Here is a 15,563-nt window from a genome sequence, read left to right as displayed (position 1 = left end):
TGGAAAACTTGGAATTCCAGCATTAATGCCTGTAGCACTATAAATCTGCTGGAATGCTAGTATCACAAACTCCATCTTTAGGATTATGTCACATCATACCTGGGTTGACTGATTTCTCCCACTCACCCCTCTTTCCTGCCAAGAACCAGACTTTTATTAGAGGTCTTCAATTATCTGAAGCATAATGTTGAGGTCTCAATTTCATTGACAACCGGTATGTTATTTGGTATTCCTAATGCTGGCACAGTTGAGAAAGATGTGTTGAAGACACCTACAATCAAAATTAAGTGTTTGTGTTTAAATAAAATGCATGCAGTTGTCTGAATTCAGCCCAATGCTTTTCTCGCCGAGTACCGTTTCTTTTATGCGAAATATAATAAATTATATTTGAACATAGGAATGTTGGGAGGTCCATTGAAGACAGTGAAGTAGCTCAAGGAGTATAACTGTCTAACATTCCAATCTTTATCTTTCGGTTTCTTCGTTTTTAATTTAGAACATTCTACCCTCAGTGGGTGGAATGTTCTAATAGCCTTATAGTCATTCTGCCTTGGTCTCTACCGGCTGTTAAAGGCCCGCTCCTCATTATAGGCACTTGCCTTGGCTTCATGGCCTTTAACAATAGGTATATAGCCCTCTACAGCAGGCTATAGTACTCAATAATGTTTTAACATTATTACTTCTTCATACACAGACGTATTTTGGGAGCGGAGATCCCCCATAAACAAGTTCTCTTTTTATTGCTAATCATGATCAGTTATTTCGCAAGGCATACAAGATCAGCAATAACTGCCCTCAGCTCCTAGGGCTTGAAAATATGGACATGATTTGTGACAGTGACAACAAAACAGGCTCTAGGGAGACTAAGTAGCAGCGATGTCCAAGGGATGTGACTGCAGATCTAATAATGTTAGAAAACTTTACACAGAGTCTGACACTGAAGCAAATTATGCTTACTAAAAAAACACAATGCTGGTTTAATTTCCAAAAGTCTTAATAACAAACAATTAATTTTTCAGCATAATACTTTAAGAATGGGAAATGTCAGATTGAAAAAAGGACAGAATTCGTTTTACCCCTCTGATAGCAACTCATGCCAAGGAATAAACAAGAGATGTATCTCATGGGCTAAACACCCTCCGCGCAATAAAGTGTCATTAGTGCACCTCATACAACAAGAAATGAGCTTTAATCAGCCATTTCGTGGCACAGTAATGCACTTCTAGTACACCCTGCCATCTAAGAAATGAACTATAGATGCTCATCAAGTTGTAATCCGCTCCAATAAAGAATCATAAGTGCATCATGTTCTCAAAGAGGTGCACTCTAAGGTTTAACTTTTCATTTTTTTAAAAACCACAAGAGCACCCCAATCTTGAAGATGTATTTTTGACCCAGGAGGTCAGATAACTTCTCCAATTAATTACAACTGAATTTCCACCCACACCAACCATTATTGTAATGTACCAGGTGAACATTTTCCAGTGATGAAGAGCGCTTAGAAGCTGTGCCTGGAATTGGGAGATGTAGAGGTTTGGATCGACAGCCGAAGAGCCTCGGACTTGTAGCTGTGCAGCCTTGTACTGGCACCAGTAAAAGCTAGCATTGGTTGGTGCAAGGGCTCTCACTAGAAGAGGCAACTGTGCAGGGCAGTGAACCCAGACTCCTAGAGCGAGTGGTACAGAGTGTCCAAGGTTCAATGAAAAATGTGAGACCCAAGCAGCCTCAAAGGGACAGCTAGGCAACCATTATTTGGAAAACGTTGCAGCAGGAAATGGAAGTTAAGCAGTCTTCTGGGCTCGTTCCTCTACGTAGAGCTGCATCTATTATAAAATAAAAAGAGAATTGTGCACTGAGCCAGAAAAATAATACCATGACTAGCTAAGACAGGTGCGAGTAATAAGCACATTAGGTAACGAAGACAGTCAAAGAGAAACCCAGAACCACAAGCACCCTCATAAACAAACCATTAATCAGACGTCAGGCATCCCGCTCAAGCTTTAAACGGACTAGGATCCGTACCACGGGGCTCCACTGATCACAAACCTACTCAGAAGTCCTACAGAGAAACCAATGTCAATCCGTACCAAGTCTAGACTTGCACTGTATTCACATATTGTTCATGAGTTACTTGCCTCTATGAACAAGATATTTCTGGAGCCTTGGTTATACAGCAACCATGACATATCCCAGAGCTGTGCAAACTTTATCCCACATGAATCCTGACATGCACGGAAGATAACCAACTTTCTGAACCAGTAGTCCTCCTTATCTCTTCTGAAAATGGATGCTCACCTGGATTCTTCAAGAAACCTGGACCAGCACTAACCATAATACCTCCAGTTCCTTAGTCATGCAGCAGCTACAACCCATTCTTAACCTTAAATAATCAATGATCACCCCCGCCATTGAACCTACATGAAGAATCATGAGCAGCGGACCGGAACCAACCAATGTCTTCCATGCCTTCACTAGCATGGTAGGACTATTGGGTCGATCAGGATCATAGTGGCATGGAGAGGAGTGGTGTATTCACACTAGTGGAGCAGTCCTATGTATCACACCAGATAGATAGGTGGAGGTTGGTGCTCACCTTCAGTATGTCTGAAGTCATGGTCTTCAGGGGGATGAGCCTGGGCTCCTGCATATGAACATCCTGCTCGTCAGCAAGGATCCATGGGAAATCCTGCAAACAGGAATAATAAGCACTGTCAGCATCGGAGAACAGGCTCCACGATCTACACATTAAAGAGAATGATAACAAGGGACATCAACACCCTCACAAGACCATCAGACACCCACAACAAGAAAAGGAGAGCAAGGGTTTTGACATGTGCACGTAGTAATGGTCTCTTCTAGCCAAACATTCCAAGGAAAATAAAATATGGGTTTGCTTTGCCCACCCAAGTAAGGCAGGTAGAATAAGCCAATAATAAGTGAATTCATTTTTAGACGGTCTTGCCTACCAGGATCAATGTATAATGCACACATGCAAGAACAGATTGAGGAGCATGTTTAAACTACAGTTGGAGAAGGAAAACATGTTTGATAAGAAAGAAAGTGTGTTTTGGGGGTGGGCGAATAAATAAATATAGCAAGTCTTGAAATGTGACATTTTCAATTGTGGCAGATGTGTAATAGGACTTTCCAATACCCATTTCACATCTACCATACACTCCGCTCAGGAGGATAAAGAGTCTTGGGCAGTGATTAAGTATGTGTGTGTGCCTAAGTCAAGTCCAGCATATTGTTTTATCTATTAGAAAAAAAACTACACTTCGAAAAAGTCCAACCTTTTCCTTAAAATTTCGATATTTGTATTTTTTTGTTACCGAGTTAACTAAAATAGTTTGCAATTTGTGTATTTGTTTGATGCATACTTGTTTCTGCATTTTTGTGAGGGTCCCTGGAATCCTGCAGTGATTCAGTGGGGGGCCACAGACGTCAAAGGGTGAAGAACGGCTGCTGGAAATGTAAACTGTGTCCAATAGCCGTTCTGGAGATAAAATGGGTTAAGCGTGGCATTGGTCCACTGTGGCCTACAGTATACACTATCGTGTTGGTACATATCAATGGAGGAGACTCCCTTGCTATGTCTTCTAGGGACATCATATAGTGCCTCTAGAAAGAAGAGTGCTCCCTTAACTGTGCAGGTGTTGGGCTGGCTAAATTCCTGGTAGCACTTTACAAGAGGATTATGGTGTAGAAAATAACTGAGTGAGAAATGACAGTGTTTTCAGAGTAGAAGAAAATTCTGCAAACCGAAACGATGTTTTGCAGAACAGGTACAAAGAACGAAGATGCAGGACTTTCAGAGTGATTTCAACCCTAATGGGAGGTCAGTGAGATCAGTGGAGGGCTTGGCCATTGTCCAAGAACAGCTTGGGGGCGGGCACATTTGCTCTGAATTTGGGACATTACCTTAGGTGACAACTGGAGTTTTCTTTGAATTTCTACTCAACTATGGAGCATTCCTCAATGACCATGATTGACATTTGAAAGGTTCCAGGTTTTCCGGATTAGTTTTCTTCTTTTACTTTTGTGATTTAAATGTTTCATAGATTTACTTTATTTTAACATTAGCAAGGCATGGACCTTATATTTTTCCTCACTACTTTCTTAACTGCGCCTCTGACAACACTCCAGAAGATATGATCTGCCAGCTTTAGCTACGGGATTACATCAGCTCAGATCAAGTATCCAGTTCCCTTCAAGTCAAATTCAAACATTAAAAAATGGAAATCTTTGAAGAGCGATCCCTGTATGCACCCTAAACTACCCTTTAGCAATGAATTAAGCAGACAGTTGCTTTGAGAGCGCCCAAGGTGTCACGAGTGGTAGATGAGTGGTCAATACAAGATGCCAGGAAGTAGCAGTAAATAGATCTAGTGAGTAGGGAAACTATCTAGACGGAACTACATAGGATACCAAAAATGGCAATGGTTTAGGTCAGTGATACTCAAAAAATAAATATATGTCTGGGGCTGCATTAGGCCCTCCTAATCTTCACATGCGATCCCTAGCTGGACGAGTAAATGGGGTTGCTTTTTACTTTAAAGAGCACTAACATTCAGTAATATCTTAAATAAACAGGCTAAGGTTTATTTACATGCTAACTAAAGTAAAAGAAAAGAAGCAAATGAGGTGACCTGCACAACTTAACTTTCGGAACACTTTCATAATTTACATGTTGCAACAAACGTGTACAAATATGATAAAATCTCTTACAAATCCAAAAACATGTCTTTCAGTAACATGCAGAAGTGTACATCGGAATAGATGAGTGTATTTATTTTGTTTTATTACACTAGAAAAAAAATGCATGCCTTCCCCCCACCTGACAACAATGTCAATAGTGAACTTGGATGCAAGCCCGTTATGATGTACACCCTCTGGGTGGCCTGGGTTTCTATTACACAAGGAACAATTTTGTAGTTTATTAAAGGCAAAGTGAAATTGGACAATTAACCGTAATCACACTATTTCGTCAAGTGCGAAAGCCAGGACTGATCCCAGGTTTTCTGGTTTCATATTATCGAATTGGAATGAAATCTAATTACTCAATCAGGTTGTTTCTTTTTACAGTTGACCTTCTCATGGCGATAGGAAGCAGAGAAGGCTTACCTAAAGGGGCAGTAGACGGAGAGCTATTATGATACAGCTTAAAACAGTATTGTCAAATCTAGGACTCTTCTAGATACCAAGGGCTACAAGATAAAAGGGCAGTGTCGAATGAAATCCTCAAAATAACGCAATTACTCACTGACCACACCATGCGTATTGTACTTCTCCCTATACTTTACCGATGGAAAGCCCGAAATCAGGGCAGAGATTTCTGCATGGTAAAGTATAGGCAAAAGATGCCTGTAGTTTTTGAAAACAAGAGCTCCACAGTCTGGGACAGAGATCGCCGTATGGTGAGGTATAGGGAACATTTTAAAAGGTTATTAAATTTGTAAAAAGTTTGTCAAATACTTTTCTGTTAAATATGAATTTTATTTTATTTATTTATTTATAGTGTTTTGTATAGCGCGAACAAGACCCGTGGGTATCAGAGCGCTTAACAAGGAAAGAATTACATATAGGCATTATAAAAGCAGTAGTGCCAACAAGAGAATAATGAGGTAGAAAGCGATATACAGTATGGACGAGGTTAAATAAATATATTCAAAATGACTGTGCAATTAACAATAAGTGGCGAGCAAGGTTTGGCTTGTGTCAAAGTAACAAGCCGTGCTCGTTGAGGTAGGGTTATAAGGTGTCCCAGTGCTTATCAAGGATAATAAGTATAAATAAATCAGGTGCGGTAGAAGATATATAGTATGATTGTGACATATAGATAAATGTTCCACATATATGGCTAAATAAATCAAGTGAGAGAGAAGGTCTATAGTATGACTGTGAGATATAGTTAAAGTTCACACATATATGAGGTAGCAGCAGAGTGCCAAGTCTCGGCTTGTGCACGGCATCATTTTCTTATCCGCTGATGATCATCCAATTTTCCAGGAAGAGGGCGGTCCTTAGTTAGCTGAATTGTACATCCCAGTGATCGGTAGGTTTCTCTAAGTAGGGTATTTACTCATCAAGTGGCTCTTCAGTTCTCGTTTGAATGTTGTTGTATTTCGAATCTTCCTGATGTTTGGAGGGAGTGAATTCCAGATTCTGGGGGCAGCTCCGGAGAATGCTCGGTTGTAGGTCTTTTTCTTGTGGAAAAAGGCTGGTCGTAATAGCAAATCTTTTGCGCTTCTCGTTGTTCTGTTACCTCCTGAGAGCTTAAGTTTCTTGGCTAGGTATCTAGGCGTGTTGTAATGTACAGCTTTATGCGTAATACAGGCCATCTTCATTTGAATTCTAGCCTCGTAAGGTAGCCAGTTTAGTGCTTTCAGGTGAGGAGATATGTGATCGAATTTCTTCGTTCCCGTAATGAGTCTCACCGCTGCGTTGAGGCAGGCTTTTAGTGGTGCTGTGGATGATTTTGGTAGGCCCGCTAATGTGGTGCAGCCGTATTCGATCCTCGAGATGACTAGTGATTGGATAGCCAATTTTAGATCTGTCTCAGAGATAAAGGGTTTCAGTTTTCTTAAGTAATTCAAGTGGAAGCGGGCGCTCTTGGCCAACGAGTTAATATGGTTTTTCATGTCAAGGTTCTTATCTAGTGTAATTCCTAGTGATTTGACTGAGTTAACTAGGGTCGGGGTGCAGTTTAGCGCTGTCACCAATTTAGTCCACTCTTTAACTTCCGATTGGCTCCTTGTTGGTGAGATAAGTAGGAATTCTGTTTTCTGGGCGTTAAGTTTCAGATGGTTCAATGTTAACCATCGCAACGCACTCTTTAGTGTCTTGTTCATTAAGTCAATGTCCTCAAGGGAGGCGATCTTTAAGTATAATTGCGTGTCATCCGCATACATGTGATAGGATACCTGAGATTCTTGGAGGATCTCCGTGAGAGGTTCTACATATAAGTTGAATAGGTCTGGTGACAGCGTTGAGCCTTGTGGGACCCCGACTGTGTTGGGGCTCGGGGACGAGATTGCTTGGTTAACCAGGAATCGCTGAGACCTGTTCTGTAGGAAAGAGTTGAACCATTTCAGCACGTTTCCAGACAGACCCATCCTGTCATGTAGTCTGGTCATTAGCACTTCGTGCTTTACCGTATCAAATGCTGAAGATAGGTCTAGGAGGATCAGTAGGCAAGATTGATTTCGGTCTAGGGCTTGTAGAGCGTCATCGACAATGTGCAGGATCGCAGTTTCAGTACTGTGCCCTGTTCTGAAGCCTGATTGGCAATCGTCTAGAAGCGAGAATTTAGCAATGTGTTGACTTAGTTGGCCCTGAACGCATTTCTCAATGAGTTTAGCCAGTAGGGGGATGTTGGTCACTGGCCGATAGTTGTTCGGGTCTGTAGCATCAGCTGTCGGTTTTTTGAGTATGGGCATCACCTGCCCTGTTTTTAGACAGTCCGGGAGGGTTCCTTGTGCCAGTGAGGTGTTTATTATCTCGGTCCAAATTGGAACTAGGGTGTGGCTGATTTCTTTTACACATTTTCCTGGTAAAGGGTCTTGAAAGCGGTTATTCGGTTTGAGTTCCGCCAGCGTTCTGGCGATCTTTTCCTGGTCGAATAGATCAAAAGTGTCCCATTTTGCCTTATTTTTAGTTTGGGGACTCTCTGGGGAGATATTGGTCTCTTTACTAGGTGGAGGCAATGTCTTAAGGTTAGTTGCTGCATTAGTAAGATCATCTTCAAGCAATTTAGATTTTTCCGTGAAAAATACGGAGAATTCCTCGCAGCTTATGGGAGTCTTCGTATTCTCTAAAACCGTTTTGGCTAGTTTATTTGATTGTTGTTTTAGAATCTCGAAGAGTTTACGTGGTCTGTTTCTGGCATTGTCCAATTCATCTCTGATAAATTCTTTTTTGGAGTTGATTATTTTTTTGTTGTATTCTTTCCTTGTTTTTCTGAGTGCTTTCAGCTCGGGGGAGGAGGGATGTTGTCTCCACCTCCTTTCGGCCATTCTCAGTTTGCGCCTGTCCTCATTTAATGATTCGTTAAACCAAGGATTTTTTGATTTCTCTGATACCTTTTTCACTTTTTGGGGCATGGTGTCATTGACGATATTACCGATCGAGGTTATGTAGTGATCCGTCAACTCATTGACATTTTGCTTACTGCTGGGTGGCTTCAGGTCTTTCTCACACCTTTTCACCAGTAGATCAATGTTAGCCTCTTTTGTGTCTCGGGTCAGTTTCTTGAGCTTGCGTGGTTGCACGGTCCTGCCCTTTGTCATTGTGGGTATCGCGAATGTTATGATGTGATGGTCAGACCAGTCACATGGGTCTATAGCAAGGATAGATGTCTCATCCTTTCTTGAGATAATCCAGTCTAAGGTCGCTCCTCGTGAATGAGTGGGTTGGTTGCAAGCTTGTACAAGTTTTAGCTCATTGAGGAAGTCCTTAAGCGAGTTGACCAGTTTGTCACCGCCGTCATTCCAATGGAGGTTAAAGTCACCTAGGAATATGTTATTGGCGTCCGAATTAGAGTTGGTCGTTAAGATCTCCATCAGTTGTTCGGTGAACTTTGCGTTCTCTCCTGGTGGGTGGTAAAGTATATGCAACTTGCAACTTTGATTCGTTGGAGTTCTCACATTAATACCAAGGTATTCACAGGATTCTAAGGGGTCAGAATGGAAATGGCCGACCTCGATCTCCGACCGGTGAATGCAAGCTATGCCTCCTCCCACATTCCTTGGTCTGTCTAGTCTGACGATGTTATATTGTGGCGGTATTAAGAGATCCATGGTAGGAGAAGATGATTCATTGAGCCATGTTTCCGTGAGGATGGCCAGATCAATTTCCTTATTGATGATGAGGGCGGCTATGTCTGCTGCATGTTTAGTTGCCGAACGACAATTAAGTAGAAGGCAGGTCAGGGGTTTCTGTGATTTAACTAGTTTTCCATTATCCACTTCAGATGCAATTAGCTGGATATGTTGTAGATTTTGGTGAATTGCTTGCCTGTCATTTTTTCTGGCCTTTCTACTAGGGTCAATAGGTACTGTTTTGATATTCTCCTCCTTACTACGGGCAGGTTGTTCATAAGACCTGAGTAAGGCCCTAGTTTCTTCCTTCGACAAGGGTTTGGTCCTGTTAGGTCTATTGTTTCTAACTACCAGATTCTGGATGTGTGAGACCTTGGTGTGAGTACTTATCATCGTCTCCCAGATTTTTCCAATTGTCTGTGAGACTTTCAACGAGTTTTGCGCCAGGTTACCAACAAGTTTCTGAAGCTCCTTAATTTCTTTCCGTGTTCGGAATGCGTTCTTGTGTGAGGTAGACATGGCCGGATGAGTATTGCAGTTTGTTCTTCTCTGCAACTGATCTGATCTCATTCCCACAAATCTTTCCTTGGTAAGGGATGTTCTTGTGTGTAGGGATCTGTGGGATTCCGGTCTCGTATTCGAGGAAGGAGAGGGAAGGTCGATATCATCTACCTTGCTCCTATCATTGGCTTCCTGGGGAGATTCTCTTGGAGCTGGGGTACACTCTTCCAGCACGGTGAAGTTGTGCGTTAGCGGCAACTGTTCTTTCCTTGGGGTTTGGTTGTTCTGGCCATCTGATTGATTGATGTCTCTAGAATTGGAGTCGATGTTTTCAAGTGTGATATCTGGTAGAGTCAGGTTTAGTTGCAGGTTTGGTCCTACTGATTCCTTTAAGTTTTGGATAGTTAGCTCAGCGTTCGAGTTCTCTGCTGGTAACTTGAATCAGCTCTTCCTTGTGGGTCAGGCTCTGCTCTTCATTAGCCAGATTGGGAGACCTCCCTGTTCTTTCCGTCTTATTCTCCAAGGATACCATCTCATTTTCCGTTATATTTCCAACGCTGGGAGTTAGAGAGATATGGCCCCCTGGTTGGATGATGTCTCTAGTTGCATTGACACTGTTGTCCCGCGTGGCTTCATGCTGGTTCATGGGTAGTTGGTATCCTGGTCTCTCCAGGGTTTCTTTTACTGTTGGGAAAGTCTTCTCAAATTCCTCGAGGTCCCTATTGGCTGCTTGTATCAACACTATTCCCGTTTTATATAAAGTGATGCATAGTTCAGCATTGCAACTTCTTGATGGGGAAGTCCTTCTTTTTGTGCCATGAGGGGTCTTTTTCATATCTGTTATGGCCAGCATTTCTATGAGGGCATTGCGCCATTTCGCTGTTTTATTAGTGTGGAAAATCAAGTCATTCATTATGATGCCTTTAACCATATCAAAGTATGGGTCAGCGAACAACATGTCCGGGTTTTTTCTCAATGTGTTGTGTTTGAACTTTGTGGCAGCATTTTTAGATAGGTTAGAGGGATATTTTATAGTCTGTGTTTTAGGGCCTATCGTCACTCGGCCTCTTTCATCCATTTTCACTTTCCTGTTGTCAAATTATGTTGATTTGATCTGAGTTGATCCCTTGTCAGTGAATCGTGGTAATCACCTTATTATTCCCAGTAATGGCAGATAGATCACGTATCAGAGTTTCAAAATTTCGAAATTTCCCCTATCAGTGTTTATTGTTATTCTGTGGGGGAGGGCATTATCTAAGTTTCCACTACTGTAGTAGGTCCACATTCATTTTATTATACATCTTGCCCCCTATCCGTGATGGATTGAACTATCATAAGTTCTATTATTTAAGATCTATCACAATTAGCACCTGTTGATACTTTGCTGGCGATGTGTACACGGACCACTTTCTGTTTCTATGCTCCTGTGTTGATGTTTTGGTGGCGATGGGTACATAGTCCCTTTTCAGTGTCTATGCCCTGTGTTGTTGATCAGAGCTGGCGACATGATAATAGCGTTGGACCCTTTCCTTCTTCTGTTTTGTCCGTGTTAAATGTTTACTCCTTACAAGTGCCCTATTGTCAGACCTCCTCCGCTATATCATCTGGGCTGAATCGCTTGTCATTGCTTATGGGGGTGATGAGAAGATCGCGTGAGAATGTCTTAAGCGGCCGCCATTTTAGAGTCAGGCGTGCCGCTTTCTCACTCTTCTTTTGGTTTCTCCGGGTTAATTTTCCTCGTCTGTATTAAGGAGGAGGGGGGGGGGGGGGCACGCTGGCGGGGCTGTTCGTACCTTGTCTCTTAGTGCTGCTCCGCTCCTTCTCCGTGCCGTGATCGGGTTGTACTCGCAATCATCCGAGGTGCCGTCTCGAATACCCCTGTTGTCCAGCGCCGGGGGTATGATCGCAGCAGCCTCTTCAATATCGGCACCGGGCAGCTCAGGTTGACGTCGGATGGCTCCCAGTAACAGCCGCTCCCCTTCCGACTGTCCAATCTGAAGGACTTGTCCTCCGAGGTCCGTCGTCCGTGAAGTCCGGTAAGCTGGGTCAGCCTTGTTGTTTACTGCCCGAGTCTGTTGTCTCCCGCAATTTCACTATTTGAGCCTTCTGTTTCAAATCACTGCCCACTGCTCTGTACCTGCAGTGTCAGCTTTGAAGATTCTGTGTCGCACTCCGGGTATTTCAGGGTATTTCAGGGATTTATTCCGTTTTTAGGAGATCCCTCACCCCCAGAGCTCTTCCCTAGGGCTCTTGTCCGGCGGCCATCTTCGTACATGATGTAAATGTAAATTAATGTTATATATTTATTTTCAATGTAGAAATACAGACATACTACAACACCATTTAAAGAAGGTTAATGTAAATATATTAAACTAAAATTATTTCCAAGTTTAAATCCCAAAATGAGTTCCCACCTAAAGTTAAAAAATATATATTAAACAATAACAAATATTCAAATTGATGTTTAGAATTTATTCAATATTTTATATTTACATAATAAAAATCGACTATTTCTACATTTGTTTACTATTAAATTATAATTAGTTATATTTTCCATTATTTTAAATAACTGTATTCACTTTATTTCCTATGGGGTGTAAATGTAAGTCCTTGCCTCCATTATTTTCTTTGGGAATGCGCTTCGGTACCAGTAGTGGCCTTGTGTGGGGCTGGATCTACAACATTTTTTCCCCAGTATTAACTTACACTTGTATTTTTGGCTCCTCTCACATTTTCAGGGGGTGGAGATGTGCAAGTCTACATTTTTTAGTAACTTTACACACAGATTTTGTGAATAGCCCAATTGGTAAAGTTACTTGCATTTTTAGGAGCAAATGACACGTGCAATTTACTCAGAAGTAAATTACCTCTGTGTTTATATTGACATATCACCAAAGAAAAAGAGGACGATGAAGGGATTGAATATTAAACTGGTTAAGAATACTTGTCCTGATCAGGACAATCATGTACAGAGAGAGGTTCAGAGGAATTACGGACGATGAAGGGACTGAATATTAAACTGGTTAAGAATACTTGTCCGATCAGGACAATCATGTACAGAGAGAGGTTCAGAGGAATTACATTATTCCCACATTTAAACCATGGACTGGGAGTGCCAAACCTCTCCATACCTTGATGACCTGAATCTTTTCCATGTTGCGTGTGGCTGCCTCTCGTGTGTGCACCAACAAGGTGAAAGTGCAACCTAAAAACAAAGAATGGAAATCATGTTAACAATTTAAAATGCCGTGTCCCGGTGCAATCTCTATGCTGAGTAGAGCAGCGTGTGTAGACAGAGTTCACCTGGGATCAGAAAATAATTTCATTCACATACTTCAGTTCCCTTAAAAATATTTGTGCATGCTCCATTTTGGTATGCTTGTTTTTAAAGCAGTTCACTAAACCCATTGTCTGAATTAGGGCCATGGTTGACAGAGGGAATAGTAGGAGATGGAGGAACATGTTGATCATCTAGTAGCTATCTGAGAATCTAGCCGGTCATCACAGTGCTCTTACAACAAAGCATCGTCAACAAACACGAAGAACAGATATAAAGCTGCACAACAACCCTTGTGCATCATGTCTTGAACCCCACAACTATGAAATGCACATTCCAACACCTATCACTAACAAAACAAATTAGTATAATCAACAAAGTGAACATCACAGTTAACCCATGCTACTCCAACAAAGTTCAGGGATGTGATCAAAACCAAACAAACAAGTTACTTACCTTCGGTAACGCTTTTTCTGGTGGATACAGTATCTGCCTGTGGATTCCTCACCTTGTGAACATCCCCTGCGCCAGCAGCATTCGTAAATTTTTGTAGCTCTCTACGCAGACGAGGACGACGTCACAGTCACGGCTCCACTAGCGACCTCGCTGACGTCACCGGAGCCACAAGAGAGCCTCGTCGGCGTGATGTCAGTTCCGCCCTTTTTTCCGTGCGCCCAAGGCACACGGCAGACCGACATAAATAGGTACAGTATACATAGTATTCAAACTAACACACAGTGTGAAATCAATGCAAAAAGCAAGAACAATTAAACATTTCCATTGAAAGTTAGTCATAAAATAAACACTTTGCAGGTATAGAAGAGTGGACAACGAGGAGGCGGTTGGGTCAGTGAGGAATCCACAGGCAGATACTGTATCCACCAGAAAAAGTGTTACCAAAGGTGAGTAACTTGTTCTTCTGATGGATACGTCTGCCAGTGGATTCCTCACCTTGTGAATAGAATCCCACAGCAGTCCCACTCCCGGAGGAGGGTGTCAACTCTTTTACACCAAAAAATCCTGTAGGACACAGCGCGCAAAGTGACCATCCCTCCTCACTTCGGAATCTAAGCAGTAATGCTTCGCAAAAGTGTGGAGGGAGGCCCAAGTTGCCACTCTACAAATGTCCTCTACAGGAACACCTCTAGACAAAGCAGATGTAGAAGACTTTGCTCTAGTAGAGTGAGCTCTTATACCCTCTGGAGGTTCCTTACCAGCCAAGGAGTAACCGATCTTGATGCACAAGACAATCCATCTGGAAAGTGTGCGCTTGTGCACCGCTCTTCCTTTCCGGCAGCCAGCAAAACCCACAAAGAGCTGGTCGTCCACACAATAGTCTTTAGTCCTATCGAGGTAAAAACTCACTGCCCTCTTAGGGTCCAGACGGTGAATCCGCTCCTCCTCCTTGGAAGGGTGAGGGGGAGGATAGAAGTTAGGAAGGGTAATAGACTGCCCCAGATGGAAGGGAGTTACCACCTTGGGCACAAAAGCAGCCCTGGTCCTGAGTACCATCCTTTCAGCATGGATAGTCAAGAACGGGGGTCTCAAACTCAGAGCTTGAAGCTCACTTACCCTCCTTGCAGAGGTAATTGCAACAAGAAAACCAGTCTAGAAAAACAGCAGTCTCAAAGGACACTTGTGCAAAGGTTCAAACTGAGAACCCATCAAGTAGGTTAAGACAAGATTTAAGTCCCATTGAGGTACAATAAATGGAGTGGGCGGAAATTTGTTGAGAAGGCCTTTAATGAAACGTAACACAAATAGGTGACTTAAACAAAGACGGCTGATCCGGCAAGCAAAGGAATGCCGATAAATAACCTTTCACAATAGCCACAGCAAAATCCTGCTGGGCCAAAGAAAGAGCAAACTGAAGAATGTTGGATAAACAAGCCCTTAAAGGGTCAATAGATTCCTGCTCACACCAATGGACAAATTTAGACCACCTATAAGAATAGATAGGCTTGTTCGATAGACGTCTGGCGGACAGAATAAAGTCCACCACGTCAGAAGGAAGAGAAAAAGAATTCAGGTTGCCCCGTTCAATCTCCAGGCATGAAGGTGTAAGCTCTGGAGGTGGGGGGTGTAGAACCTGCCCCCGTAACTGCGAGAGGAGATCTGCACTGAAAGGGAGACGGAGCAGAGGGCACGAGGAGAGGTGGAGAAGATCTGTGTACCACACCCTTCTTGGCAACTCCGGGGCGATCAATATGATTTGGGCCCGGTCTTGGCGAATCTTCCTCAGAACCCGAGGAATGGGAGGAAACGCGTAAAGGAGTTGTGCACCCCAACTCAACTGAAACGTGTCCTCCAACGCCCCCTGCATTGGAAACTGGAAACTGCAGAATGATGGACAGTGAGCATTCTCTTGAGTACCAAACAGGTCCACCTGAGGAATTCCCCACGTCCGAAAGACTTGACTAACCACCTCCGGATGAAGCATCCACTCGTGGTCGGCAGAGAATTGCCAACAGACGTTCTGCACGCACGTTCAGAACTCCGGCCAGATGATTCGCCATCAGACAAATCTGATGGTCCTGAACCCAGGACCAGAGATGAGAGCTGTAGCAGGGATTTCTGCTCATACACAGAACTGTGCTTAGAGACTTGGAACCTCAGTGAAATAGGGTGTGCCAAAAACTCACCCTAGTATCCAACATCCCCTACCAGACTAGCTAACAGTGTCTCATTGGACCTTCCATACCCCAATGATTGCGACAACCCCGAACATGGACTTAGAGCACCTCAGGTAACGTGGAACACATGAACACTCTTTCGTTATACTTCCATACCAATCCAAAATGAGGAGTCAATGAGGACACTAGTAAGTTTGAAATGTTTATTTCTAATGCCGTGTTCTCAGACGCAGTATCTTAGCCAATACAAGCAAGCATATTATTAGCAGCAAGATTATCAGCATAGTTACAATTCCATAAAATACAAAGGGTGAAAGCATGGTAAAATGCTAA

At 42.8% G+C, this 15,563-nt stretch overlaps 1 protein-coding gene across 2 annotated transcripts in view; it reads right to left on the bottom strand.

Moving 5' to 3' along the window:
* Positions 1-947: 947 nt before the first annotated feature.
* The window catches only part of MAD2L2 (mitotic arrest deficient 2 like 2), a 37,403-nt gene continuing 22,787 nt past the window's right edge, over positions 948-15,563 (bottom strand). For both annotated transcript variants that reach the window (XM_086921300.1, XM_086921299.1), the window contains exons 7-9: positions 12,452-12,525; positions 2,594-2,686; positions 948-1,823 (exon numbers count right to left, since the gene is read on the bottom strand). In XM_086921300.1, coding sequence (XP_086777426.1) covers positions 1,782-1,823; positions 2,594-2,686; positions 12,452-12,525 — 209 coding nt within the window. In that variant the 3' untranslated portion in view covers positions 948-1,781. The remainder of the gene's footprint in view (positions 1,824-2,593; positions 2,687-12,451; positions 12,526-15,563) is intronic.

The sequence above is a fragment of the Lissotriton vulgaris genome, chromosome 5, assembly GCF_964263255.1.
Source record: "Lissotriton vulgaris chromosome 5, aLisVul1.2, whole genome shotgun sequence".
Lineage (NCBI taxonomy): Eukaryota > Metazoa > Chordata > Amphibia > Caudata > Salamandridae > Lissotriton > Lissotriton vulgaris.
This window is presented reverse-complemented; position numbering and strand designations above follow the sequence as displayed.